This window comes from Tachyglossus aculeatus, chromosome X3 (genome assembly GCF_015852505.1).
Source record: "Tachyglossus aculeatus isolate mTacAcu1 chromosome X3, mTacAcu1.pri, whole genome shotgun sequence".
NCBI lineage: Eukaryota > Metazoa > Chordata > Mammalia > Monotremata > Tachyglossidae > Tachyglossus > Tachyglossus aculeatus.
Window position 1 is genome coordinate 21,539,332 of NC_052099.1, and position 27,778 is coordinate 21,567,109.

The 27,778-nt window shown below is 39.5% G+C and overlaps 1 protein-coding gene across 1 annotated transcript in view; it reads left to right on the forward strand.

Moving 5' to 3' along the window:
• The window catches only part of MYO10 (myosin X), a 173,503-nt gene that overhangs the window by 66,728 nt on the left and 78,997 nt on the right, over window positions 1–27,778 (forward strand). The window contains exons 3-4 of the mRNA XM_038770228.1: window positions 14,820–14,978; window positions 24,555–24,742. Coding sequence (XP_038626156.1) covers window positions 14,820–14,978; window positions 24,555–24,742 — 347 coding nt within the window. The remainder of the gene's footprint in view (window positions 1–14,819; window positions 14,979–24,554; window positions 24,743–27,778) is intronic.

Consider the following 27,778-nt stretch of genomic DNA (forward strand, 5'->3'; position numbering starts at 1 on the left):
GCATGAAATTTCAGCCTGGTGTTTGATGTCATCTTCGGCAATCCTTTTAGACTTGAGATTTGCTGAGCTGGCAGAAATGTGAAGATTCTTAATACTTTAACATGCTTACAGTTAATCCTATCAATAAATATTCAACTGAAAAGATTGGACCAATCCACAAAGTGTACACAAAAGTTGGTAGGAGATGGTTGGCAAGAGCAGATGCTAAATCATGTGAAGAAAGGGAACTCTAGTACAATGTGTCTTAAGAGGAAGAGTGGGCCAAGGGGTTGGAGATACGAGAGTGTAAGACCGGTTTGTGTGCAGGATCAGGGAAGGTGGTCATGTCAAGTGGTGAGAACACCTCTTGTTCGTGTGGACTGGAGTTGGCGAGGCGGGTGTTATCATGTAGGAAAGTGGCTGGTTCATCTTTTGGTCAGTAGGTGCTCTGTATAGGTAGTTTTTCAGTTTCATCTCTCGTACTTTATGTTCTTTGGCCAAAAGTTTACAAACAGAACTCCTTCTCAGCCCTGACAGACACCCTGATTTTTCACTACATTCTGAACTTCTTTGCTGGTGATGTCTGATGTCTCCTCTCCGTCAGATGTCATTTACCTTTGGTGTCATAGCACTGAATATTTTCTTGTCACTCAGTGAAGTATGTGATAAAAAAAAATGCCCGACCTTTAGCTTGGGTTGTATTCAAAGAGTTCCAAATTGCTGGACTTTGAGTTCTCTTTAATGTTTGTATATTACCATTATTAGGATTTTTATTGTCTGTAAATCTTATTAGGTGTATTTGCCCCCATTAAAGTGCAAACTCTTTGAGGGCAGGGTTTGTACTCTTTTGAACTCTGTGATTAATATGGTAGTCTTCATACAGTAGGTGTTCAATAAAGACCACTGATTGTTCCAATTCTAATTCTAGCAGACATGGACTCAAGAGGCTGATATATTTGATTGGATTAAAAAAGTAAGAGCCCCATACTTTGTCATTACTAAGAAGAGCATGGGAAGGTATGTGAAGAATGATAGTAACCAAAACAGGAAGATGGCCATGTTTATGTCTCACAACCTTTGCTCCTGGGTGAGCCAAATGGGTATAATTGGTCAGATTTTAATACATTTCTTCTCAAAGAGTTCTCCACAGCATGCCTGGTCACAATCTGACCATATTTCCTGTTGAACTTGAGTGTAACCCTTGTGGAGTTGCAAGATTTTTAATATTGTTTATTACTGTTAGTTAGAAATGAACTTTCACCAATCTCTTATTCAGAGATTGGAAAAGAGAGGACAAGTCCCCCATCTTTTTATCTTTGCCTTTTGCCTTTGGTTCCATATGTAATTCAATCTTGTATATTTGCTTTTTTTCACTTGTGTTGTTCATAGCACCATTGACCTTGGTTCTTTTCAAGCAGTAACCTCTATTTCCCAAGTCTTTTATTAATTTCCTCCTCTTTCATTTAAGGCACACCAGAAGTGATCTGAGCAAGATTCTCCTAAATCTAATCCTGACCTAATTTGTAGTTTTGCATGCCGGACCCAAAGCTTGAAACTGAACTCAGACCTTCATTGCTGAAATCTGACAACTTTTCATCCCATCCAAGTAGTGGTGTCTTAGCCTGAGACAATTCAGTCTCTGCATTGTCCATATTAAGCTACCTGACAGAAAGAGAGGAGAAAAATCTATCTCTTACTGTTAGGAAAATAAGAATATGATAAATTCTTTGTTGTGTTTTAAAGCCTGATCAATTAGCATATGTTCTTTTGACCTGGAGTTGGTGAAGAATTCTTTATATGATCAATCAACCAACCAGTGGTATTAATTTGTGTTTTTACTGTGTGCAGAACACTGTACTAAACCTCTTGGGAGAGTACAGTGCAAAAGAGTCGGTTGACACATTCCCTGCCCACCAGGAGTTTACAATCTAGAGAGGGAGAATTTTGTCTTTGTAAGAAGTTGAAAAGCATGAGCCTAAATTTATAAGTTTGAGCTCAGTGTGTGAATAATCTACCCTGTTGAATTGACATTTTAAAAAGTATTAGCCATGCTTTGAATTTGTAACTAGACTAATACAGTCTTTTGATTTCTGTGTCAGTAATATGGTTAGAAAAAATATGATAGAGAAAATCACATGGGACTAAGTCCCCATCCCACATGGTGCCCACAGTATAATGGGAGACAAGACAGTTATTTCACTCCCATTGTGCAGATAAGGAAACTAAGGCCCAGAGAAGTTGAGTTGCCCAAGGTCACAGAGCAAGTGATAGGAGCTGAGACTAGAACCCAGGTCTCATAACTCCTAGTGTTGTGCTCTTTTGATAAGGGCAGGCTGCCTCTACAGCTGTACTGACTGCTGCCCTGATTTTTAGCTCCTGAGGAAAGTACCTCTGCTTTTAATTTGTTTGCTAATTACACCCATTTAATCATTCAGGATGGCCTACTTAAAAGCAGGTTCCTTTCATGCATTGCTTTGATAAATGGACTATTCCCTATTTTAGGGATTTAAAGCCAATTAAAGCATTGTGGTCCAGTTTGAAATTTGATTTAGCAAATAAAGCAGTGTATATGTTGCAATGGAAACCTCTTAAGTTGGATTTGAATCTAAAAGAACAAAGGTAGCTGTTTTCTTCGATTATCAATGTGTCTACCTCTAATTTGTAAAATAATGTTTTAATGCCATAGGAACATTAATTATGAGCTGTGCTTGGATCTCAAGATGCCATGATTTAACTTACTATAATTAGCTAATAGAAAAGCCAGAGAAAATAATAGTGAGCCAAATATTTTTTGTACGATAAGCAATTTCAGTACAAGTTGGTTAAAACCAAAAACTGAGTCGTATTTACAGCTTGACTGTCTACAGCATTCAGGATGATATACTCACCCCTCCAAGTCACTCACCATTGTAGAACTCAATACCATCCCACCACTTTTTTTTCCCATGGGAGAATATGCATTTTGGTTGTGGGAATTTTCCTTATGGGAAACAAGTGCCAAGTTGTTGACTCTCACAAGTGGGCTAACAGTTGCCCATATAACATGAGATTTGGTTGGCATATAGATGTTGTTTGTGGCAACCTTTCAGCTGAGGGAGTCATTCATGGTGAATCACCTTCTGGTACCACTCAATCCCATCCTGTTCCTCAGACAGTGACTCTCATGGTGGAGATGATTAATTCATCAGTTAGACCATTATTAATCCATGGTTAACCATTCAGAATTTAGCCACTAATCTGCTTTGAGCATTCTGTATTCCGTTTGTGTTTTTAATCTGTCATTAATTAGTCTGCTCAGGAAAACTCGTGATAGTTGGACTGATAGTAAAGCCACTGTTTTCCTATAGCAATTTCCGAGTTGGTAGTCTCCTTTTGGAGTTGGATTATATGTTGTCTGTTATATTCTACTCTCCCAAGCACTTAATACAGTGCTCTGCACACAGTAAGTGCTCCATAAATACAGTCGACTGACTGGTGAAGTGACTTGCTCTGCCTAAAATTGACAGACTCTGACAGGGTCGTGTTTGCTATTCTAATTGTAAGTAGTGGCACCTGTAGGGATTGTCTCTATCTGTTGCCAAGTTGTACTTTCCAAGCTCTTAGTACAGTGCTCTGCACACAGTAAGTGCTCAATAAATATGACTGAATGAATGGATGATACCTGTTGCCAGGAGTCTAGTGGGAACTATTTGTTTAATTTGCTGACACAAGTCTAGGGTCCTTGTCTGAGACTCATAGTGTGGTTGTTGGGTGTCAAACTTAGAAGAATTATGTGATTCTTCATGTTTGGCAGATTGGTTGCCCTTTGTGATGGTAATCACATAGTTAAGATTGAAAGAGCTGAGGCCTGAGTGGGGGATTTTTTAATCATACTTAGTGCAGTGTGTCATTTTCATAAGGATATTCACATCAAGTCATTTATTCAGTTTTCTGAAACTAAAAAAAGCTCACAAAAGGCAACAAGATACATTAGTCAAATACACTTTGGTTTTCTTTTCCACAACTAGCACGTTTCATTACGCTAAGTAACTTAAGCTGTTTGCTTCAATTCTGGGTACCGAGACCCTTTAATAAAGTGTTAACTTGCGCTTTATATTGAAATTAACAATACTTCCATTCACAACCTGGGGAGAAAAATCCAAAGCTGCAAAATGGTTCTGGAGCTCAAACTAAGCCATGTTTGGAAACAAGTGACCTCATTCACGGTCCCACAAAGCTAGCTTTGCCTTAGGCCAATGGGACACTAGCCTCCAGGTCCCTTAGCACGGATAATTCCTCAGCTCTGACTACGGAAGAGGTTCTGAAATGTTGAATTAGTCGCAAGGAGCCCCTTGTTTTCTGACACAGTGGCTCAGGCCGGACGGATGGCCAGGTCTCCTTTATTCGTTCAGGGGTATAACAGAAAGGATGAGATCCACGTTTTTCGTTTTGTTGTTTTTTTTCTCTTTCCCTCCCCTTTCTGATTTCCGGCCCGTTCCCCAGCCACCATCTAATAAGGAACAAGAATCAATGTCTCAGCGAGACCCTGTACCTCTGTGGTCTTCGCAGTAGTTGTTAACTACAGTATTTGCTAAGTGTTTACTAGCACCGTTCTAAGCACTGGGGTAGGTACAAGTTAATCTGGTAATCATGCTCCCCGTCTAAGGGGGAGTGAGAACAGATATTGAATTGCCATATTACAGATGAAGAAACTGAGGCACAGAGAAGTGAAGCGACTCAACCAAGGTCACCCAACCGGCAAATGATGGAGCTGGGATTAGAACCCAGATCCTCTGACTCCCAGATTTATGCTCTTTCCCCTAGGCCATACTGCACCACTCCCAGCATTGTAGTAATAATAATAATAATAGGGATGATGGCATTTAAGCGCTTACTATGTGCCAAGCACTGTTGTAAGCGCTGGGGGAGATACAAGGTAATCAGGTTGTCCCAAGTGGGGCTCACGTTCTTAATCCCCATTTTACAGATGAGGTAACTGAGGCACAGAGAAGTTAAGTGACTTGCCCAAAGTCACAAAGCTGACAAGTGCCGGAGCCGGGATTAGAACCCGTGACCTCTGATTCCCAAACCCGTGCTCTTTCTGCTGAGCACGCTGCTTTGTAACAGCACTTACGCTTTGCTGTGATGGGCTAGACTAAACATATAGGAAATACAAAACAAAGAAGTGATGTGTTTCCTGACTGCAAAGAGCTTACACTGTAGCAGGAGAGAAGGCATAAAAATATTTAAAAATGCAGTAATTGAAATGACTAATGAAATACATATCTAATCAAATGCTGAGCATAGGAAAGTGCTAGATTTAACTGAGGTTTTGTATAACTTGATAATAATAATAATAATTCTGTGGTATTTAGCGTTAAATATGTAAGCTGCCCTCCAGACAGCAAGGAAGGTGGCAGGGAATGTGGCTACCAACTACGTTATATTGTACTCTCCCAAGTGCCTAGTAATAATAATAATAATGCTCTGCACACAGTAGTCACTCGATAAATAGGACTGATTGCCAAGCACTCTACTAAGTATTAGGGTAGATAAAAGAAAATCAAGTCGGACACAGTCCCTGGCCCACATGGGGCTCAGAGCACACTTGAGATGCTGTTTCCTTGCAGTGTCATTAAAGCTCTTAGGAAAGTGTAATAGAATTAGTCAGCATGAGCCCTGCCCTCTAGGAGTTTAAAATCCTGTGGGTGGCAGACAGTAAAAACAATTACAGATTGGAGGTAATGCCAATTTGCATAATTGAATGCTCCTGTGTTGTCAAGTAAGATAATGTGCCACTTTAGACTCAGAAAACTTAGTTGATGCACCCCCCCAAAAAAACCCCAAGAAAAATCCTCCCACCACCGCCAAAAACAAGAGCTCCTCTAAAAAACAACAAAAATTTTCCCTGGGTCTCTAACTTTTGGGAAGAAGATCAAGAGATTATATTGCCATTCTCCTGGGAATGGAGAGACAAACTAAATACATTTGGTTAATTCCTATGCAAAATGTTGTTTACAGTTTAAAGGAAATGATTCTCAGTCAATCCAGCAGTGCCCTGTTCCATAGATACTATCAATTCCCAAACAGAGACATTATTTTCTTAAGGAAGGGTAAGAGAAATTGAGCAATCTCTGACTTGAAATGCTTTAGTGGGGTTCAACAACTTAATATCACACCCAACGTAAGCTTAGCAAGCTTCTGTTCCTTGTTAATTATGTCATGGTTGGAAGTATACCAAGCAAAATTTATGATATTATTGTATGTGTCTGTGGCTTAAAGAAAAAAACTATAAACAGAAAATATGAAGTATATCCTGCTATAATGTGCTTCTCATCTAGTGACTCTTGTTCTTCTTTAATTCCATTTTCAATTTATAGAGAGCAGCAATCTAAAAGGAAGAAAAAAATGATTATTCATTTCATGAGGGTAATGAAGACATAAAGAAAGAAATCTCAGAATTTATTTTTGAGTGGAGGCAGCAATAAATTTAAATAGAATGGATTATTAATGCAAATGGTGATTTTATGTGGCGATTTATAAAAATGAGAGGCAGCTATTTATTTGCAGTGGTTTATTTCTGGTACTTCCTGGTGATGGTGCGTCTCTAAAATCCCCCTTTTGATATATTTGTGAAAAAAATGATTTAGGCTTATGTGGTTTGGTTTTTTAAAAAAAAAATCAGGCATTTTCCAAGTGTTTTCTTTTTGAATGTATTTGTGTTGGCAAATGTCCACTAATTTTCCTTTTACTTTGTCAGTCAACAGTATTTGAACACTGTTTCTCACCGTGCTTCTGTGTGCTTCATGTTTGATCTGGGCATCACAATGTATAGGTTGATGTGAACAAGTCGTTGAGTTGAGGAAAGTAAAGTTGTTTAATTTTGTGAGTTTTGTTTGGAGTTTTTGGACCGTTGGGTCATTTTGTCGGGGGAAAAAAGAATATAAAAAAACTAAATTACTGAACCTGCAATGTCTTTGCAAAGACTATAGTTTACACTTTGGAGAAAATAAAATTCTGTATGGATAGTTTTCCTCCATAATAGTAATAATAATAATAGTAATAATGATGGCATTTATTAAGCACTTACTATATGCAAAGCACTGTTCTAAGCGCTGGGGAGGTTACAAGGTGATCAGGTTGTCCCACGGGGGGCTCACAGTCTTAATCCCCATTTTACAGTGAGGTGACTGAGGCACAGAGAAGTGAAGTGACTTGCCCAGAGTCACACAGCGGACAATTGGCAGTGCCAGGATTTGAACCCATGACCTCAGACTCCAAAGCCCGTGCTCTTGAGCGCTTACTAATAGTGATGGCATTTGCCATCACTGTACATACATACTATACATACATACTCCATACAAGAATTCCTCCCGGTAACATGAGTTCCACTTGATGAGAAGCAGCAAGTTCTGGTGGGAAGCCTACAGAACTGGGAGTTGGGCAATCTAGGTTCAAGTTTTGCATTCACCGTTTGCCTGTTGTGTCACTTTGGGCAAGTAACTTAACTTTTCTGTGCCTCAGCTACCTCATTTGTAAAATGGGCTTTAAGTACCTGTTCTCTCTTCCCCTTAGATGGTGAATCCCATTTGGGGCAGGGACTGTGTTTGATGTGATTTGCCCCAGTACTTAATACAGTACTTTGGACATAGTAAATGCTTAATAAATGTCACAAATATTGTTATCATTTTGTAGGGTCCTTGAGGGAAGGGATTATGACTACTAGGTCTATCATACTGCCCTATGCACTTAGTACAGTACTCTGCACACTGTAAGTGCTCAATAAATACTATTGATTCCCTCCCCTACCACTTCGCCCCCAACAGCTATGCACAAAACTCTTGTACAATGCTGGTTTCTTAGCCCAATGTTGCCTTCTTCAGAATGGTTGTTTAAATAAAATTAACTCTACCCGTAATTATAAAACTTAGGCTCCTGTTGTTGGGTCATCGGGACTTCAGGTTTTCTGTCTCACCTCTGACCTCTCGCCTACATCCTTCTTCTGGCCTGGAACACCCTCCTTCTTCATATCTAACCACCAATTGCTCTCCCCACCTTCAAAGCCTCATTGAAGGCCCATCTCCTCCAACAGGCCTTCTCTGACTAAGCTACACTTCCTCTGCTCTCACTCCCTTTTGTTTCACTCTGATTTGCTCCCTTTATTCATCCTTCCCATAGCACTTATGCATATATCTGTAATTTATATATTTAGATTAAGGTCTGTCTCCCCGTCTAAACTGTGACCTCATTGTGGGCAGGAATACGTCTACCAATTCTGGCATATTGTACTTTCCCAAGTGTTTAGTACACTGCTCTGCACACAGTAAGCACCCAGTAAATTCGATTGACTTGCAACTTTCAAATACTTGAAAGTCACACATTTCCCAGTTATGAGGCTTATCAGTTATATAATCCCCATGACTTGCAGAGCAGATAGAGGAACAATCCAAGGCTGAAGAGATTTGAGTTATTCAACAAAGGACCCTCCAGCTGCTCTTCTGATTTCCTCTAGAGCACTTGTGTGGATACCATATGCTCTCGGGGATTCGTTTTCATCTGACTTGAAAGTGTGGACCAAAACTTCCTGGGAAGACATCACAACTTGATTCAGAGACTCTGCCCTGTCCGCTGTCGAAACCAGTTTGGGTCCGGGACTCTCACTGCCGTCTTTCTATGTGAACACCAGACTAAAGAATTCCTTCTCTTCCTCTTCCTCCTTGAGTGCGCCTTTTTACTTTGTGATTGTGAATTGGCCCTATGGATCCCAGCTGGCTTCTCTTTTGATTAGTGGTTATTTGCAAGCTGCTTTTCCAACCCTATTGCACCTGTCTATCTCTTTACATCGCGCTTACCACAATAAGTCTGTCTTAGTTGTCATTCCGGAAGCTGGTTCACCTTGTAGTGGAGGCAGTATGGCTAGGACATTGAAAACCAGCGTGACTGAGTGCAAAGAGTACAGGCCCGGAAGTCAGAGGAACTGGGTTCTAATCCTGGTTCTGCCAATTGCTTGCTGTATGACCTTGGGCAAGTCACTTAATTCCTCTATGCCTCAGTTTCCTCATCTGTAAAGTGGGGATTAAATACCTGTTCTCCCTCTTAACTAGTCCCTGGGCCCATGTGGGATAGGAACTGTGCCCAACCTGATAAACTCGTATTTATTCTAATACTCAGAAAAGTGCTGGACATGTAATAAAGCACTGAGCAAATACCATAATTATGATTGTAATTATAGGGGTGGCCTGAAAAAGTCAAATGGCAAGGTGGGGTTGGATTTGGGGATTTAAGAGTTTAAAGGAGATTAGAAGATCCAGGGAGTGAAATTGGGAGGGCCTGTCAGGAAAAATAATTTGAGGAGGAATCTGGAGGTAGAAAAACCCACTGAAGAATGTTTGGAATGTTGGGATGTTTGGAAGAGAGGTGTACTAATTTACTAGTAAGTAATCCAATATGAACCTTCCATCCGCAATCTTATCCAACTCCTCTTGAATGTATCGATATTTTTGGCTCCCTCGAATTCCTGAATAATGAATTGCACATGTTTAAAGTGACCCCTTTGGTATCTTTGAACCAAACACCTTTAAATTCCAGTAGGCTTTGCATTTTCCTGGTGTTGTGGAATTTGGTGATCAACAATCCCTTACTTGCCCTGTCCACTTTCTTTGTGTTTCTGTAACCTTTGTCATTGTGTTAATTCATCTGTAAAGATGACAGTTAATAGAGTGGAGCAAGTGGTGGGAAAAGAATCAATTGAAAAAGCTTGCTTAACCTACCACCAAATCTTTTCCCATTTGTTACGTGTTTTTATTTTGGAAAATGTATACAATATACTGTCTCCAATTACTCAGAATTTACGCTCTTAGAGGGCAGAAATATTTTTTTGAAAGGTAATAGTTTTGTTTAGTAAGGAATCTAATTTGTGGATTTTATAATCACAAATGTGATAAAACAAGTGTAGGGACAGGGACTTGGAAAGTCAGATTGTGTATATGAGTAATTGAGTGGAGCAAAGAAAGTGGCGAGAATCAAATGACCGTGCTGCAGTTGCAAACAAACCTTTAGGGATGCCTAAATTCAGCTTTTCCAATGTTATTGTTCTGGGTTCATACATAAAAACATTCAGAATTTGGGGCACGCTTTACGATCCAAATGTTAAGTATTTCTATTCCATTAGCTCTGAACAGCCCGAGAACATACCAAACCATTTGATCTTTGTCCTTGCATCTTTGAAGGACCACTGAATATTTTAGACTTTTTTTTACCTCCCTGAAACATTGCATTCCTCAGTTCGTAATTGGAGCCAAAGGTCTTTCTGTTATCCAGGTGGGCTTGTCGGCAAGATTTTATGATCACATAACTTTTAAATAGGGAAATGATTACTGTAAGCATATACTAACCATGAGTTGTATGTATTAAAAAAAATTCTGTGGTGTAAATCTAAAAACAGAGACCAGGCATTCGAGGATATTTTAATGCACACATAACCTTGTTCTCCATGACACTGCTTTTATTGATTATTTTCTGAAGACCAAATAGTCTGGGCTGAGGCAAAGGTTGAGGCATCTTTGCAGCATACATTCTGGGCACAAAGGGAGTATTTCATAACAACATATATTGTTTCAGAACACATTTAAGATTCTGTTAGAGTAGTGGGTATTAGATAGGCCTGGGGCCCACCTTCGGAAACCCACGCGGACTGGTTATTTACCTGAACTTCCTCCAGCTCCCACTGTAATTTCTGTCTGTCTCCTCTAATGTTCCTCACCTCTTGTACTATAGCCAGTTAGAGAAGCAGCATGGTATAGTGGATAGAGCATGGGCCTTGGAGTCGGATGGTCATGGGTTCTAATTCTGGCTCCACCGCTTGGCTGCCTTGTGTCCTTGAGCAAATCATTTCACTTCTGTGCCTCAGTTACTTCATCTGTAAAATGGAGATTCAGACTGTGAGTCCCACTGTGTCCAACCTGATAAACTTGTATCTACCCCGTGCATAGTACAGTGCCTGGCACATAGTAAGCATTTAACAAATACCACAAATACCACAATCAAGAGGGCCTTCCAGGCAGGGATTGTGTGTCTTGATTCTCTGTTGCTCTCCCAAGGATTAAGTACAGTATTTAGCACACTGATTCTCAAAACAGCATTGATAGTTGGTGATGACAATCTTGTGAATTTTTGTAGGATTTTCCAGTATGGCATCAAGCTATTTCTAAACATGATTTCATTTAGTGTAGAAATATTTTGGGGAGGCTTGTACATATTATCAAGACCTATGGAAACTAAGGGATCAAAAGATTAATTTAGGTCAGGGTGAAACAGTTGAGAATTAAGCCTGATTAAAACGTAGCTCTTCTGAGAACCCATTGAGTACTCTTTGCCTTTTAACTATCCTCAGATAGAGATGGCAGAGCATAGAGCTAAGCACCAGTGGGCTGGATGCTTCTGGATTGTGCCAAAGGAAAAGGGGTCAGAGGGTTGGAGGTGGCATCCATGATCACTTGAAATAACTTAAACCTCCTAAGTGAGAAAGAGGGCCTATTCCAAGAGGGCATTGTTATCACTGAAGTGGTGTCCTTATAGCCTGAGTTGCACTCTTTGTATTAGTCGGGACATACACAGTTCTTAGTAGCAGCATGGCATAATGGATAGAGTACAGGGCTGGGCCATGGGGATATAATGAGTTCTAATCCCACTTGGCCACGTTTCTGCTGTGTGATACTGGGCAAGTCACTTCACTTCTCTGTGCCTCAGTTCCCTCGTCTAAAATGGGGATTGAGACTGAGCCTCACATGGGACAGGGACTGTGTCCAACCTGATTTGCTTGTGTCCACCCAGTACTTACTACAGTGGCTGGCACATAGTAAGTGCTTAACAAATACCACAATTATATTATTATTATTATTATTATTATTATTATTATTATTATTATTGTTAGAATCAAGGGCTTCCCTATTAGTTGAAGGCTGTTGGTTCAAAAAGTCTTCTCGTTAGGTAAAAGAGAAATCATTTTTCCATCCCATTGCTTCGGTACTGAAATGTAATTTTATTATTTAAACGATTTATGGTTCTGAAATCAATTTACACAACTCTGTCAGCCAATAGTATTTATTGAGTGCTGACTGTGCAGAGCACTGTACTGAGCACTTGAGAGAGCCCAATACAATAATTAGGAGACCCGTTCCTTGACCACAACAAGCGTGGAGAAGGACAGTTTAAATGCTTCATTGGAAATTAAATGATGTGAGCCTTTGGTTTATCCAGGGTTTCTGATAATCTAGTCTAAATTCTCTCTCCTCTTGTAGATTTTAAACTCCTTGTGGGCAGGGATCACATCTACCAACTTTTTTATTGTACTTTCCCAAATGCTAGTACAGTGCTCGGCTTGCAGTAAAAATGCAGTAAATACCATTGATTGGTGTCTAAGCAGATTCTTACAATAGGAGTTCCAGGGGGAATCCAAAAAGCATTTCAATCTGCATGGAAAAATACCCCCCAAATCATATGAGGCAGGGACTGTCCAACGTGATAAAATTGTATCTATCTCAGCACTTAGAATAGTGCTTGACACATAGTAAGCAATTAGCAAGTACCATAGGGTATAAAATAACTGGTAAAGACACAGAGGGAAAGGGAAAGCATGAAAAATTTAAAAAGGCTAAAGTAAGGAAATCAAAACCAACAGAAAAATAATTCTTTGTTCCTGGTGATGGGGGATGGTCCATTTTCTCCCCAGACTCTTCACTGTTTCAGTCCGTGACACAGCCTCCCTCTCCGAGTGCGTCTATGGATGGGGCAGAAAGAGGGATGGAGAACTTGGGAACGGGTCTTCCAACTCTGTTCTATTGTACTTTCCAAAGTGCTTAGTACAGTGCTCTGCACACTGTAAATGCTCAGTAAATCCTTCTTTGAAGAGGTGGTTGATCAATGGTATTTATTGAGCACTTACTTTTTGCAGAGTACTGTATAATACAGTGGCTAGTCAAGGTTTCTGCCCTCAAGGAGTTTAATGGAGGGTGGAAGCTTTGTCATGTAGGGGCACCTCCCTCCCACCCATTCTTTCACAGTCATCGGCACCATCATGCATGGATGCAATCTTTAGTTGTTTGGCAACAGCCATGATATATGGTGAGCCCATGACGAGTATCCCCATTCGAGGGCCCCCTTGAAAGGGGCTAGCTCACCCTATCTTTATGAAACTGAAGAAAGTGCTCCATTTACCTTGGAGAGGTGAAAATCACATCTTGCAATAGGATTTCTAGAGCCAAAGGTTCAGCAGAAAGTGGTTGCAGAATGTGTCTATTGAAAATCATTATGTTGGCAGCTTTCTTTTCCCTAGTGGCATTGTGTAACCTTCCTGTATCATTCTGTGACTTGCAGTTCATGGTACCTTAGAAAACGGGGTTTAAAAATGGTTAGCCGATTTTTACAATTTTTAATCAGAGAAAGCCTTATCAGTGTTTTTCAGAGGTTTAGAGAAGACTCCTGCATGTTCTGTGTTATTCAAATCTCCATATTTTCCAAGTGTTGGTCTTCTGAAATCTTGGATTACCATTTGCATGGTTTGCCAAATGGTTTGTTATATGTTTTTAAAATAACTACAATAGTAGGACTCCTTTTTATTGTGGAAGGTGTTCCCACAGCGGCTAGCTGCCAATTCTGTGAAATGGAAAACCAAAAAATAAACAACAAAAACCTTCAGAAAACTAAATCATCTAATTATCTGCTTTTGTTCAGTCTAAAGTCTGTAGTTTTGATACCAGGACTCATTAAACTTTACTGGCCAGATTTGGTGAACTTATTCCAAGAACTTCTTAAAATATTTTTATGACAGTTGCATGCACTCAGTATTATGAACATAGCTATATTTTTAGTATTTTCATTCCAGCATCTGGAAATCAGTCATCTGGTGTGGTGTGGAAAGTACATGACCCAGCGAGAAATCAAACCACCGGTTTCTTTATCCAACAGCAGCAGAATGATGAGGTTGCTAGCGGATGTGTTTTTTATTTGTCAACAATTTTGGTAAATTTCCTTATACCAAAATTTAGGCATTTGTTCTGATATTTCTGAGAACAGTTTGATAGCAGTTGGAACAAAATATTCTTTTCTGCCCCAGAAGGTACCTTTATATGTTTCTGATAGTTTGCACAGTGAAAAATGATTCCTTTTTTAAACGGAGAGAAGAGACCCATACCAGGCACTTTGGCTAAAAATACAGCAAATTTCTGCTTACACATGATGCATAAGGGATTGTCAGTCATGCACTGGACTTACCATCCAGGCATGCACATGCTAAAATTTTCACTATCAAAGTGTCCTTTTAAAAATCTTTATATAAAACCATAACTGTTCTTCAGGGTGGTTAAAAAGTCCTACCTCTTTCTAGTTAAACATACCTCTCTAACTATGCATATTTATTGAGAGAGAACATATGTGTGATAATTAGGAACTTCCTGTATGATGTGTGATCAGTTTGTACAATCAATCCTGTTCAAATTAATTCATTCAATCGTATTTATTGAGCACTTACTGTGTGCAGAGCACTGTACTAAGTGCCTTTTCACTACCCATTTTAGAAAGAGCACAACACAAATATGGAACGTTCTTTTGACAACACTTGTGTGTCTGGTTAGAACATAGTGGAGTGTCAAGAAAAAAAGAGGATATGCATGAGACGACCAACCCAGAATGAATATTTCAGCTAGTCTTTTATTGCAAGATTTGTCAAACACAACATCCCTGTTATTGGAGAACCAACTTGTATGTAACTTCAAGTAACTTCTCGCACTGCTTTGTAATTAGCTTTGGATTTTCCATGTATTTGAGGATGATGAAATTGAATGTGTGTATTTTTTCCTCTGTAGGTATTTACTTATAAAAAGAGTACAATCACGCACCAAAAGGTAACAGCTATGCATCCGACAAATGAAGAGGGTGTAGAAGACATGGCTACGCTGATCGATCTCCACGAGGGTTCCATAATGAACAATTTATTCCAGCGGTATCAGAAAAATCAAATTTATGTAAGTTGCATTTAAGATACTACATTGGAGGCCAAGGCTTAGGGAAACCGGTCTTTTTTTCTTCCCCCCAAGAAAAACCTTCCGGACATTTTAAAAGTACGTTGCTAATATTCCTAAAAATATAACTGGCCCATAAGGTAACTGCTGCAATATGATATGTGTCTTCAGTTTCTCTGAGTCTCATTAGACTGAGGTTACCTAGAATCAGTTGTGTTTTTTTGGTAGGCTTGTGGTTTAATTCTATTTTGTGCATGAACACTGTGGATACAAGTTATTTTGGGGGATTAATTTGTCATTTTAACTCGTTCACGATACTAAGAAATTGGGACAATCAGTTTTGATTGGAATAGATTACAACATAAATTTCAGAATAAACGATGAGTCTGTCGGCCTGTACAGTGACATCTAGGTGAAGTTTTGACCTTTTAAAACTGGTGCCTACGTTGCAGTAATTCAGGGATTAAGGGGTTTCCAACCATTTTTTGAAACTGTTCCTATAGATTCAAGCTTTCATCTGAAGTACACCTGCTCCCCAAATCGCATATACCTCTCCTCTGTCCCTCTCCCTGCGCCCCCCCCGCCCACTGCTCCTCAAGAAGCCATTTCACTGATCTGGCATCCTCTCCCTCACCACCATATACACACCCATCTTCTGTACCCAGTGTTTTGCCATCTGGTGTGAAATCTTTGTTGCAAGTGTTCAAACAAACAAATGGTCAGAGGGAATAACTCTAGGCACTATGAGAATTGGGCTCCAGGTATAATTTTTTAACATTCTTTTGTTTGAAATATCAAGTTGTTTTAACTTAAAATCAAATGTATAAAGTCATCCAATCGTATGAATTAACTATTTATTAAGCACTTACTGTGTGCAGGGCATTGTACTGATCACTTGGGAGAGTAGAGGATAGCAATGTAACAGACACATTCCCTCACCACAGTGAGCTTACGGTCTAGAGGAGGAGACAGACATCAGTATAAATAAACTGTGGATGTGTACATAAGTCCTTTGGGGCTTGCAGGGGTTGGGGTGAGTGGTGAATAAAAGGAGCAAATCAAGGCAGTGCAAAAGAGGGTGGGAGAAAAAGAAATGAGGGTTTAGTCAGGGAAATCCTCTTAGAGGAGATATGCCTTCAGTAAGGCTTTGAACATCTAATATTTACATTCAACATTGTAATAAGTTGCATTCCCAAGTAATAAAAATCAATTTAGTCATAGGCTTCTATTAGTAATAGCTTGGTCCCACTAGTTTGTAAGCTCCTTGGGCATAGGGATCATGCATGATTTTTTTTAGTGGTATTTTTTAAGCATTTACTATGTGCCAAACATGGTGCTAAGTACTGGGGCAGGTATAAGAAAAGTCAGGTTGGACACCATCCATGTTCACACCTTTACTCCCCATTCTACAGATGAAGTAACTAAGGAACAAAAAAAGTTACATGACTTTCCCAAGGTCACCCAGCAGACATCAGCTGCACTCAGTTACTGATTTACTAATTGAACTGTGCTGTTTCTATCTTTCATGACTATTATTTAGATTTTTGAAAGGACCCACTTTGCTGGTGCTCTAAGTAACACAAAGGTAGTCTAGAGGCCCAGTTAAAAGAAACCTAAATTGTTCATATAAAATCACATTGACTCAGATGGACTTTCTTGTGACTTTACTAAGGAAAAGTGGTAACACTGTACTCTTCCCTTTACTGCCCAGTTTTCTCAGTGAGAAAAATCATATATTTATTTGTCTTTGTGAAATATTGTAGAAAAAGTAAGTGTTGCCAGATTCACCTAAATGCTTGCCAAATGTTTTCAGTCAGCCATATATGGAGACTAAGCTCTGTAATCTTGCTACAGTTCTTTGGCTTGTTGAGTCTCTAAGTTCCTTTAAGGGAAAATGTTTTCCATATGTTCCAAAAGGGTGACAGCTATTTATTTAAAAGATGTAGGAATATGTTGAATATATATAAGGCATGGCAGGTATTTGCCAATATCTAGTATTTTGGGTCTGTATTTTAATGTATGTTTTCACGAGTATCAGGAAAGGTGCATGCTGATAAATTCACAATGACCTTTTCTGTAAATATGATTGTTAAATGTAAAGCTACATATTTACTTGACTGCTAGATAGTATGTTTCTGAATGGGAAAATCTTTGGCCCTAAATGTTGCTGTTTATCAGAAAAAAAACACCATTAATTTCCAGATGTTACAGAAAATGAAGAAGCAATTAGAATAATAAGCCACAAGTGGTCAATAATATGCAGCTTAAAACTTAAATCTCCTGCTGTCAGAAGAAGAAACAGTACCTAACAGATAAGCTGTTTAATACCCTGGGAATAGAATTAATCTATTCTATTCTATAGCCTAGTGGAACGAACACGGACTTGGGATTCACAGAGAGCTGGGTTCCAGTCCTGACTGTGCCACTTGCCTACTCTGACTTTGGGCAAGTCACTTAACCTCTCTGAACCTCAGAGTCCTCATCTGTAAAATGGGGATTAAATACCTGGGGATTGATTTCAGTCAATCGTATTTATTGAGCATTTACTATATGCATAGCACTTAGAAAGTTCAAGTCGGCAACATATAGAGACGATCTCTACCCAGCAATGGGCACACAGTCTTCTATCCCCATGTGGCACCGTGACTGTCCCCGACCTGATTATCTTATGTCCATTCCAGTGCTTAATGCAGTGTTTGGCACACAGTAAGTGCTTAACAAATACGAAAAACTTCTATTAATATTGTCATCATTACTGTTATTATTTTTCCATCATAATGAAAAGTAACCAGTACCGTGAAGCAAATAAAGGTGTAAATCTACAAAATTGGTTTATGTGAGTGCATGCATAGTATGCAAATCAGTTTAGTGTACCTTTGATGTTCTTTTCTTTCATCTGATACTTTTATAATTATTTGCCAAGTAACCACAATTATTTCCGTATTGTCAAACAGATAATAGATTCCAATACTCATCCAGAATCTCACTCAACATGACTTAACCGTAGCTCTTAGAAAGCACTTAATAAATATCCACCTTTTATCAGAATATTTTACCCACTTGCCACTCATTGTTATTTTCCTTGAATAAAATAATGCCGAGTAGGGCAATGCAAAGAACTATATGATGTGATCCAATGAGGCTCGGGAGCATAGCAACATCAATCCTTGACAGATTCTTTGTGCATGTGCACCACCAGCTAGTGGATTTGTGACATGATCTGAACAGATTCAAATTGAGGGAAGAACATTCCCTAATTCTTTCATCGTGATCTATCCAGATCATGGAATGAAAACACTCATTGTAGCCAAAAGGGCTGACATTTAGAGCCGTTGTTTTGGTTGTCCTTGAAAAGAGAAAGGGGCCACAAGCTTTATATAGACTTTCAGTCTTTGGTCAAATAGAGTTGAATACATCTTTAAGGAAGGCTCCCCCATTTGAAAATAACCACAAACCACATCACTAGGAGCACTTTAAGAGATGCAAATGGCCTTTTCAATTATGGTGTTGGCCTTGGCTCCAGAGGGACTGTCAAGATGGTTAAATTGCTGGTATAATCAAGCAAATGAAGGGACGGAGATTAGCTTCACATGGAAACACTTTTAGAAGTGGGGGACCATGTAGAAGAATGTGGAAGTATGAATGGTGTTTATAAACACTTTATTATTGGGCATCCAGAACATCCCTACATGACTTGGACACATTTTGGTTAATACGTCTGGCCTCATTCTAAAGTACAATCTGGTGAATGAAGTAGCTAACTTTGGCTTTAAAGAGTGTGTGTCTTTGAAGAGTTTTCTCTTCCAGCAAAATGCCAAGAGCAGCTACTAGTTTCGATGATGGAATGTCCTGTCGGGAAGGATGCCTGAGCTTCGGTCCCGAGACTTCAGGCCCCAGAATCTGTCCCAAGAAACCGTTTATAGCGGTAGCGGTTTGCACAACGTCTTGTCTTAATAGATGCTCGATGTCCAAAGACAGTTGAATCCTAAGTGCTTTCTCTAGGGGTCGGAGGGCATGCTTGTAAAGTCAAGGCAGCGCGGACTCATCAGTAGGGTTTACTGTTTTGGACTTGGGTTTCATCTCTCTGAGGTTTTCCAAGTTGAATGTTCCCAATGGGATCCCATTTTCCTCCTCTTTTCCCTCCCTTTCCCAAGCAAGTGCCAACAGCAGTCAGCCTGTCATTGCTGCAAGTACTCAGGAGGAGGGGCTGGAAACCCTGGTAGGGAAGTGGGGGTAGGGGGGGTCACATCGTTGCCTCAACCTTGGCAGATGGCCCAGGCGAGGGGAAGAGGAACAAAATGTGGTTTTAACATTTTTTTTTAATATTCAAAGTCAAGACTTACCCTGCCTGCAAATGATTGTAACCATATGTTGGGCTGTGTGTATTTTTAAACTTCACGAAACATTTACATGGACTCAAAGCAGCAGCTTCCACATCATCAGATGACAGTGGGAATTAGGAACTCTATTTCCATGATTTTTTTTTCCCTTGCGACTCATTCTTTGTTCAAATTCCTCCAATTTTCTATAACTGCTTGCTAGAGAGGAAGGCTTTTGGACAGGCATAGGGGTGCTGGGTGAGGGTAGGCAGATGTTGGACCTCCTTGGGCCTCCCTGCCTGCCTAGGCTGATCTCAACATCCCACCTGCCTTACCATTCTTTTCCTACGCCTTTAGCTTCCTACAATGTGGACGTACCCCACTCTCATACATATAGAGTTATTTTACAACTTGAAAAGATTCCAGTCAATACATTTCCAGTTCAGCCATTAATGAATTCATTCCATTTGATTCCATTTTTATTCCATTTTATTCTATTTAGTTTACTTGTACATATTTACTATTCTGTTTATTTTGTTAAATATGTGCATCTAGCTAAAATTCTACTTGTTCTGACAATTTTGACATCTATCTACATGTTTTGTTTTGTCGTCTGTCTCCCCCTTCGAGACTGTGAGCCCGTTGTTCGGTAGGGATTGCCTCTATATGTTGCCGACTTGTATTTCCCAAGCGCTTAGTTCAGTGCTCTGCACACAGTAAGCGCTCAATAAATACGATTGAATGAATTAATTAATTTTATGTCTTCCTTTCTTTTTCATCGCTTATTCACTGTATGTCCCCAGAGGAGACTCCATCCCCTTTGGCTTCTTCTGCTTTGCCCTCGCACCTGGATTTGTTCTTTTTATTCACCCCACCCTCAGCCTCAAAGCACTGACGTAGATATCCGTAGTTTGTTTTAATGTCCGTTTCCCCCTCTAGACTGTAAGCTCCTTGTGGGCAGGTGACATATCTACCAGTTCTTATATTGCACTCTCCCAAGTGCTTAGTACAGTAAGCACTCAATATATATGATTAATTGGGCTCAAGTTGGGTGACACTAGCAAAGTGAATTGCTTGACATCGTAGACTTTGTGTAGCTGGATTCTAGGGATGAGCTATTCTAGGGATGAGCAAAATAATTATTTTTATCAACTATTTTGTACTCTTTCAAGAGCCTAATACAGTACTTGGCACACAGTGAGCTCCTAATAAATACCATTGATGGATTAATTCAAGGAGTCCATTGTGCCTGAGTTTTTTAAATCTGCTTAATGGGATACCTCTTGGAGAAGTTGCAAGGATGAAAGGTGTACTTTTTATAAAGCGTGGGAAATTGCTTATTGTAAGACCCTCCGTTAAGATGATAATAGTGGTATTCGTTAGGTGTTTATTATTTGCCAAGCACTGTACTAAGGTCTGGGGCACAAGATAATCAGGTCAGACACAGTCTATTTCCCACATGGGGCTCACAGCCTAAGTGGGAGAAGAACAGGTATGGAATTCTCATTTTACTGATGAGGAAACTGAGACACAAATAACTTAACCAAGGTCACCCAGCAGACAAGTGGCAGAGCCAGGATTGGAACCCAGGTTGTCTGACTCCCGGCTCCTTGCTCTTTCTACAAGTCGGTATGGCTTCCCAGCTTAGGACAACTAGTTGATATATTTGTATTCTATAGAAGCTAAATTCCTCGAGGACTGGGATCTTGTTGCCTTATAGTATATTCTCAAGTGATTAATACAGGGCTCTGTACACAGTAGGTACTCAATAAGTACTGTAGATTGATTAGAGAGAGGATTTCAAGCTAACCATACACAATCACAAGTGACTGCCAGTTAATCAATGGTATTTACTGAGCACTTACTATGTGCAGAGCACTGTACTGAGCACTTGGGAGAGTACAATACAACAGAATTAGCAGACACATTCCCTTACTAGACTAGACCTTTTCCTTTGGAATAGCCTCTGCAGCTAATGCTTTATATTACTTACAAATAATTGTTTTTTTGCAAAAGGATTGGCTCTTCTTTCATAGTTTTGCCTTTACCTCAAGGAGGTATAAACCATGAGATATAAACCACAAGGCATAAACCTTTTTGGGAGGTTGAATGTGAGTTTGTTTTAATGAGACTATTTGTCTACTTTCCTCTTTGTTTCCATTCTTTCTCTTGATTTATTTCATTTTTGGTCTTGCCTCTCTAGCAGAATGGCAGGTTGGATGTGTTCCTTCTGCCTCTGTTAAAGAATGAATATTACTGACTTCCCCCTTCACCCAAGGTCCTAAGGATATATTTTATATTTGGTCCTTACAATTACATGTTGACTAAGTTAGGAAATATGAATGGCCCCACTGAGAATTTTTAAGAAAGTTTCAGGTTCCTTTTTCACTTCTCTCCAGACAAGAGAAAAAAAATGCAGCTTTTAAACAAATCATTTCTATATTTAATGGCCATTTTTGGTGTATTGGGGAATAGTTCATTTATCTTTTACAGTATGGATTTAGAATTTCTAAAACTGTAATGTGAAGGTTCCCCTTTAACAAATTCTTCTATTCCTTTGATTCCTCTTTGGGCCACCAGCTTCCCTGTTTGATTTTTCCCCTAGATAATAATAGTTATTATGGTATTTGTTAGGCACTTACTATGTTCCCAGCATTATAGTAAGTGCCGGGGTACAGTCCTTGTCTCACATAGTCTAAGTAGGACGGAGTAGGATATTATCCCCATTTTACAAATGAGAAAACCTAGGCACAGAGATGTTAAGTTCCTTGCCCAAGGTCATACAGCAGACAAGTGGTAGAGCTGGGATAGGAATCTGGGTCCTCTGGCTCTAAGGCCCGTGTTCCTTCCACTAGACTTTCCACTAGATGCTGCTTCCCAAAGCACTTCTTGCCATATACGTTTTATTTTGGCAGTAGTATAAAAATCTGGTTGTTCATTAGGGTACTTTGTTCAAATTACTTTTTTCAAATACCAAAAGGATTATTGTATGCTCTTATGTCCATAATGTTAATACATATGCTCAAGATCAGTAAATGTAGAATGTTAGTTAAGATTCTTCCGTTAGCTGGAGCATTTTGAGTGCAGTTGCATGGTGATGTGGACCCTGTCAACCACAAAATGAACAAAACCAGTAGTTGAAGATTCTTGAAATGTCTTGAAGGGGGATTTGTCCAGGGCATGTAAACTTCCAAAAGTCCATTTAGGACAATTACAGGGCATGTGATTTTTGGCAAAAGCAATGTTGTGATTGCTGGACATCCCAACATATCATCAAACCAGTGTGCCAAAGGGAGGCTTTTGGAAAAATGTCTAAGTTTTCAATTCTCAGTTTGTAATTTAGAGAGGCGTGGGCTGCACCTCAGGAAGATTAGCCTGACAGGCCAAAATTTAGATTCTGTGTGAACCACAGCAATAGGGAAGCAAGTTGCTGTTTGCAGAGCACTGTACTAAATTCTGAGAGAATACACACAGTTGACATGAGGGCACAAAGTTCTCTTTTGTTTCTGTTGAGCTTGAAGAACTTGCCACAGTGCAATGAGTTCTCATTCTGTAATGGGGTGTTGACTCATTCTGAATCAGCTGTGCCAAAATGAGGGAAAACACCTAATAAGAGTCTGGGACTCAGAGTAAATCTCTCTTTATTCTTGAGATATTGGAAATTGAGGGTGCCCATATGTTCCAAGTTTAATAGTGGTGGTAAGCAGAAGCAAGAAGTTTAGGAAGCAAAAAGCATGGGCAACTGTGCCCAAGACATTACAGTTCTCTTATGGAAAGCTCATTAACTCTTTAGGTATAAGGCTTATCTTACTACAACCCAGCATGCTCACTTCACTGCTCTAATGCCAGCTGCTCATTGTACGTCGATCTTGTCTGTCTCACCACTGATCCCTCTTCCGTATTTTGCCTCTAGCGTGGAACTCCCTCATCCTTCATATCTGACACATTGTGTCTCTCTCTTCCTTCAAAGCCACATTAAAATCACACCTCCTCCAAGAGGCCTTCCCCGACAAAGCTGTCATTTCCCCTACTCCTTCTCTCTTCTAAATCATCTTTACACTTGGATTTGTGCCCTTTATTCACCCTACCCTGAACCCTCAGTGCTTATGTTCATATCTGTAATTTATTTTAATGTCTGTATCCCCCTGTACACTGTAAGCTCCTTGTGGGCAGGGAACATGTGTACCACGTCTGTAGTACTGTACACTCTGAAATGCTTAGTACAGTGATCTGCACACAAGTGCTCAATAGTACGATTGATTTTTAATAAAGTTGGTCCTGTATGTAAAATGGAAGGTGCCCATAGGTTTGGAGATTTAATCTTTCCCTCAAGGAATCAACTGTTTATTTCCTTCCTAGCAACAAAGTGAGACCTGTTAATATGTTAAGTATTTCAGTTTCCTGGAAAGACAAGCAGTTTCAAGCTTCTGCTCTTAATGCTATTAAAGGATCCTGCTCCTTTTTTTTTTTTAAGTTTTCACACTTCTTGATCAAGCATTGTAGGGCAATAAGGAAACATTAACATTAACATTAACAATAAGGAAACAGAGATGCTTTTGTCGAAGCTACATTAGACTTGGAGTAATAGTAGTAGGAATAATATTTATTAAGCTCTTATTGTTTGCAGAGCATTGTACTAAGTGCTGAGAGTGAATATACAGGAGGGAGTTAGACATGGTCCTTGTCTCTGGCGGGGGACACACAATGGAGATTCACAAGCTTGCTCTCTCCCTCTCTTCTGCCCCCGCCCCTAACACACACACACACACATGCACAAACATACACACAAATGTGTGTGTGTGTGTATATGTGTGTGTATATGCACATATACATATATCTGATTTGAAACAATCTCTCTAATGCTGTCCTTACAGTTTAAAAGCACCCTCTTGAAATATTTGGATTATGTGATCTGAGATTGAGTACCAAAGTCATTTTGCCATTAAAAACTGAACTTTTAATAACACAAATTTGCGAGCCCAGACACTTGAAAGAAAATAAATTTTGTTTTTAGCCTAAATCTAATGTTGAATATGCAACATTTTAGCTAGCCAACAGAGTGCGTCAAGGGGCTTTCATTAAAGCCACAAATTATTCTGCAGATAAAGGTATTTACTGGTCTGCAAGCCACTTCCTGCAAAAGAGAATTATATTCCAAAAATAAGGCCTGTGATTGTTAATGTAGCCGGTAACTGTTACAAATACTCTGGTTAGATGTTGATTTTTCCACTCCCCCACACCCACTTTGTGATTTTTGCAGACATACATTGGCTCCATCGTTGCTTCCGTGAACCCCTACAAGACCATTCCGGGGCTGTATGACCGAACTACCATGGAGAGATACAGCCGGCACCACATGGGGGAGATTTCACCTCATATCTTTGCTGTTGCTAATGAATGCTACCGCTGCCTGTGGAAGCGCCATGACAACCAGTGTGTTCTCATCAGGTAAAAGACTAGGGCTTAACTAGTTCAAGATTTGCTAGATTATCTTAAAGACTCCATTTGGAAAAAATAATCAGTGTGAGACGTGATCCAAAGATGTGGGAAAGACGGTGGCTAGGAAGTGAGGAAAGGACCCCCAGGCCCATTCATCAGCAGGTAGGTGGTGATGCAACAATGCCACACAAACCCACTCAGCTCTTGAAACACAAAAAACCCTTGGGTTTACACACATCCAGTGAGACTTTAATGGAAAAGAATATTTGAACTGAACCTGCTGTTGTCTTATGAATTAACTCTCCTACTTCCTTTTCAGAAACTTGATTTTCTCCAGTGGGGTTCTCCTGCTCAGTCAGCCCGATATTTTTGTCTCTCCTGGATGAAAGACCTTTGATGGGTATATTTGAAAGGGAAAATCTACAACTCCTTGGCAGTTCATCCCAGTATCATTAATTTACCCTATTCTTTGATGGTTGAACATTATTTGCTCTCTAATCTTATGAGGGTTCAGTAATGCTCTTTGTTCTTTCATGCTAATCTTTTGCAGTATTCCAAGATTGAAATACTGAGCATAACTAGAGCCAGTTTTCACCCTCTGCCACACACTCACCTCCCACTGATTTTGGCAGCAATTATTGATCTCGGCCATAAGGAAGTCGAAAGAGATTCTGTAGTACCCTCTATTCAGGAATTGCAAAGCACTTTCCAGGAATAGATTTTACTGTCACCAAATAGTGTCATGTCAAGGAGCATCCCTTTTATAAGGTGGTGAAATAGAGACACCAAGTGCCATTCTTTTTTTTTTAAGAATCACATTGCAAAATTGTGGCTGATCAGGAAGTAGGATCCTAGTTCTAATCAAGACACTAATCAATCGGTGATATTTGGGCATTTACTGTGTGCAGAGCAGTGGAGTAGATCATGAACATCCTTGCCAGAGCCTGAGGATAGTCAACTCTGACCCAAGGAGAGTTCCTTATTGACATATGCAGAAATTAAGTCAATATAGATATTTTCTTCCCTCCCTTGTTTTGAAGTGAAAAATTAGTTTTAGATTCTATTCAAAATTATTTTGACAGATACTCAGGTAACTTAGTCTCTGCTCATTTGGCAGGCTTCAGCTCAAAGATTTGTTTTGAAAGCCAGGCTCCTCTTCCCTGGATATAAGCCACACTGGTAGACAGAATAAGGACTAAGGATTATTGATTGTATAAGTGCTACAGCAAAGAATAATATGCAATATTGATGAACTCGCCACGCTGCACAGTACTAGTAGTAGACAGTTCTGGTTTTTGGCTGTTTTGTCCATCATCATCGACTGCAGGACGAGTTTTAATAAGAACTTCAGAATTTATTAATATAAGACTATCTTGACTTTTTAATCAACCCTTTCTAGTTCTCCTTTTTCATCAAGTGTAGGTGTAGGCGTTCTCTTTGTGGTTTTGAATGTTTGGTATAATACTTGCGTGAAATACCAAGGTCTGGAAGCTTTGGAAAGGAGGGTTGCCATTTTTTGTAATATTTGCTATATGGTCCTTAAGTGAGTCCTGTGTTTAGTGAGCGGTACCCTTAATGCAAAGGAGCTTTTTGTTAACAATAAAAGCCAATGAGTGAGTTTTAGATGATCTCACTAGCATTTAGCAGCACCGACAGTGAGCAAATGCCTAAGAGTCCATCTAAATGATAAAAGTGTTTAATCATAATTACTGAAGTCATTACAAATCTGTGATAATCACAGATTCTAAGTGATTTGTCAGTTTTTATTAGAAGAAAGACTTGTGCCAAAAAAGACAAATGAGGACAAATTCAGTGTGCTCATATGTGGAAAGAATATATTGTTTGCTAAGGTCAAGGCTAAAGAAATAATTGAGAGTGAGCCCATTACTCTTTGGCGTTAAAGGCCCTGCTGAAAACAGTCATTTATACCTCAAAAACTTAGGCGTATTTTCAATATAAATTTTACATTATATGTTTTCAATCATAAATTGGTGTGTGTCTGTGTGTGTTTGGTAGGGTGGAGGGATGCTGTTTGCTTTATCAAAACTACTTTTGCTAAAGACTACAATGTTATTCTGTTTGGATTTTATTGTGTGAAGTGCCCCCTTGTGGATGAGATTGATTTTTATCTCTAAAAGTAATCCTTTTGTAGCAATAGTTCATATTCCAAATTCTTTTTAAAGTCCATAGTTGACCAATAAGATCTCTTCAGTGTGATCTCTGAACCTTGAATATTATTGGATGTCTTCACTACAAACAAGTAAATCGGTTGTGCTAAAAGGGATCATCATTCCCTGATTGATTGGTGGGAGATGCATTTTTAGCCACTGCTTCCTTTTACTAATGTTCATTGCTTTAAAAAAAAAAATCAATGTATGTGTAAGCATGCATTAGACAAATTTAAGGGTATTTTCCTTAAGAAGTAATTTAGGATTGTTTTAGTTCCATTAAGATCGCAGATAGGGTAAGTTGTTTCACTATTTATACAGTGCAATCCAAGCAAGAGAAAAGATTGGAAAGTTTATGAAAATATCCCCCACCTCCTTGTTTAGAAGAAGATCGCCATTAGTTTGTATAACCTGTGAGGAGAGAAGCCTAAGTTACCACTGAAGCTAAATAAACAACGATACTAGTAAGCGTCATGTAGAAAATTCTTGGCAGAAGTGGTTAAATTGTTAAGAGCATGCAATTCCGAATAAGCTGAAATAAATGATCCAAATGGCTTTTTAAGCAGCAGTAAAAACAAAAGTGGTTTCCAATCTGTGTAATCGATGCGGATTTCACAGTGAAAGAGGAGTCCTATAGGCATAGGGTTGGAGTAAGGTGATCCCGCTATTTAAGAAATTCCTTGGCCGGAATACAAGGGGACAGAATGGGATCTTGATTCCACCAAGGAGACAGCACTTGCTACAAGGGAGTGGAGCGGGAATAGAAGGAAAGCGTATACGTTCAGGTCTCCTCAAGCAAGACTCAGAGAAAACAGGCCTCTTCGGTTACCACCATCTTAATTATTCATGCAAACTTGGATCTCTGATTGTATTTTAG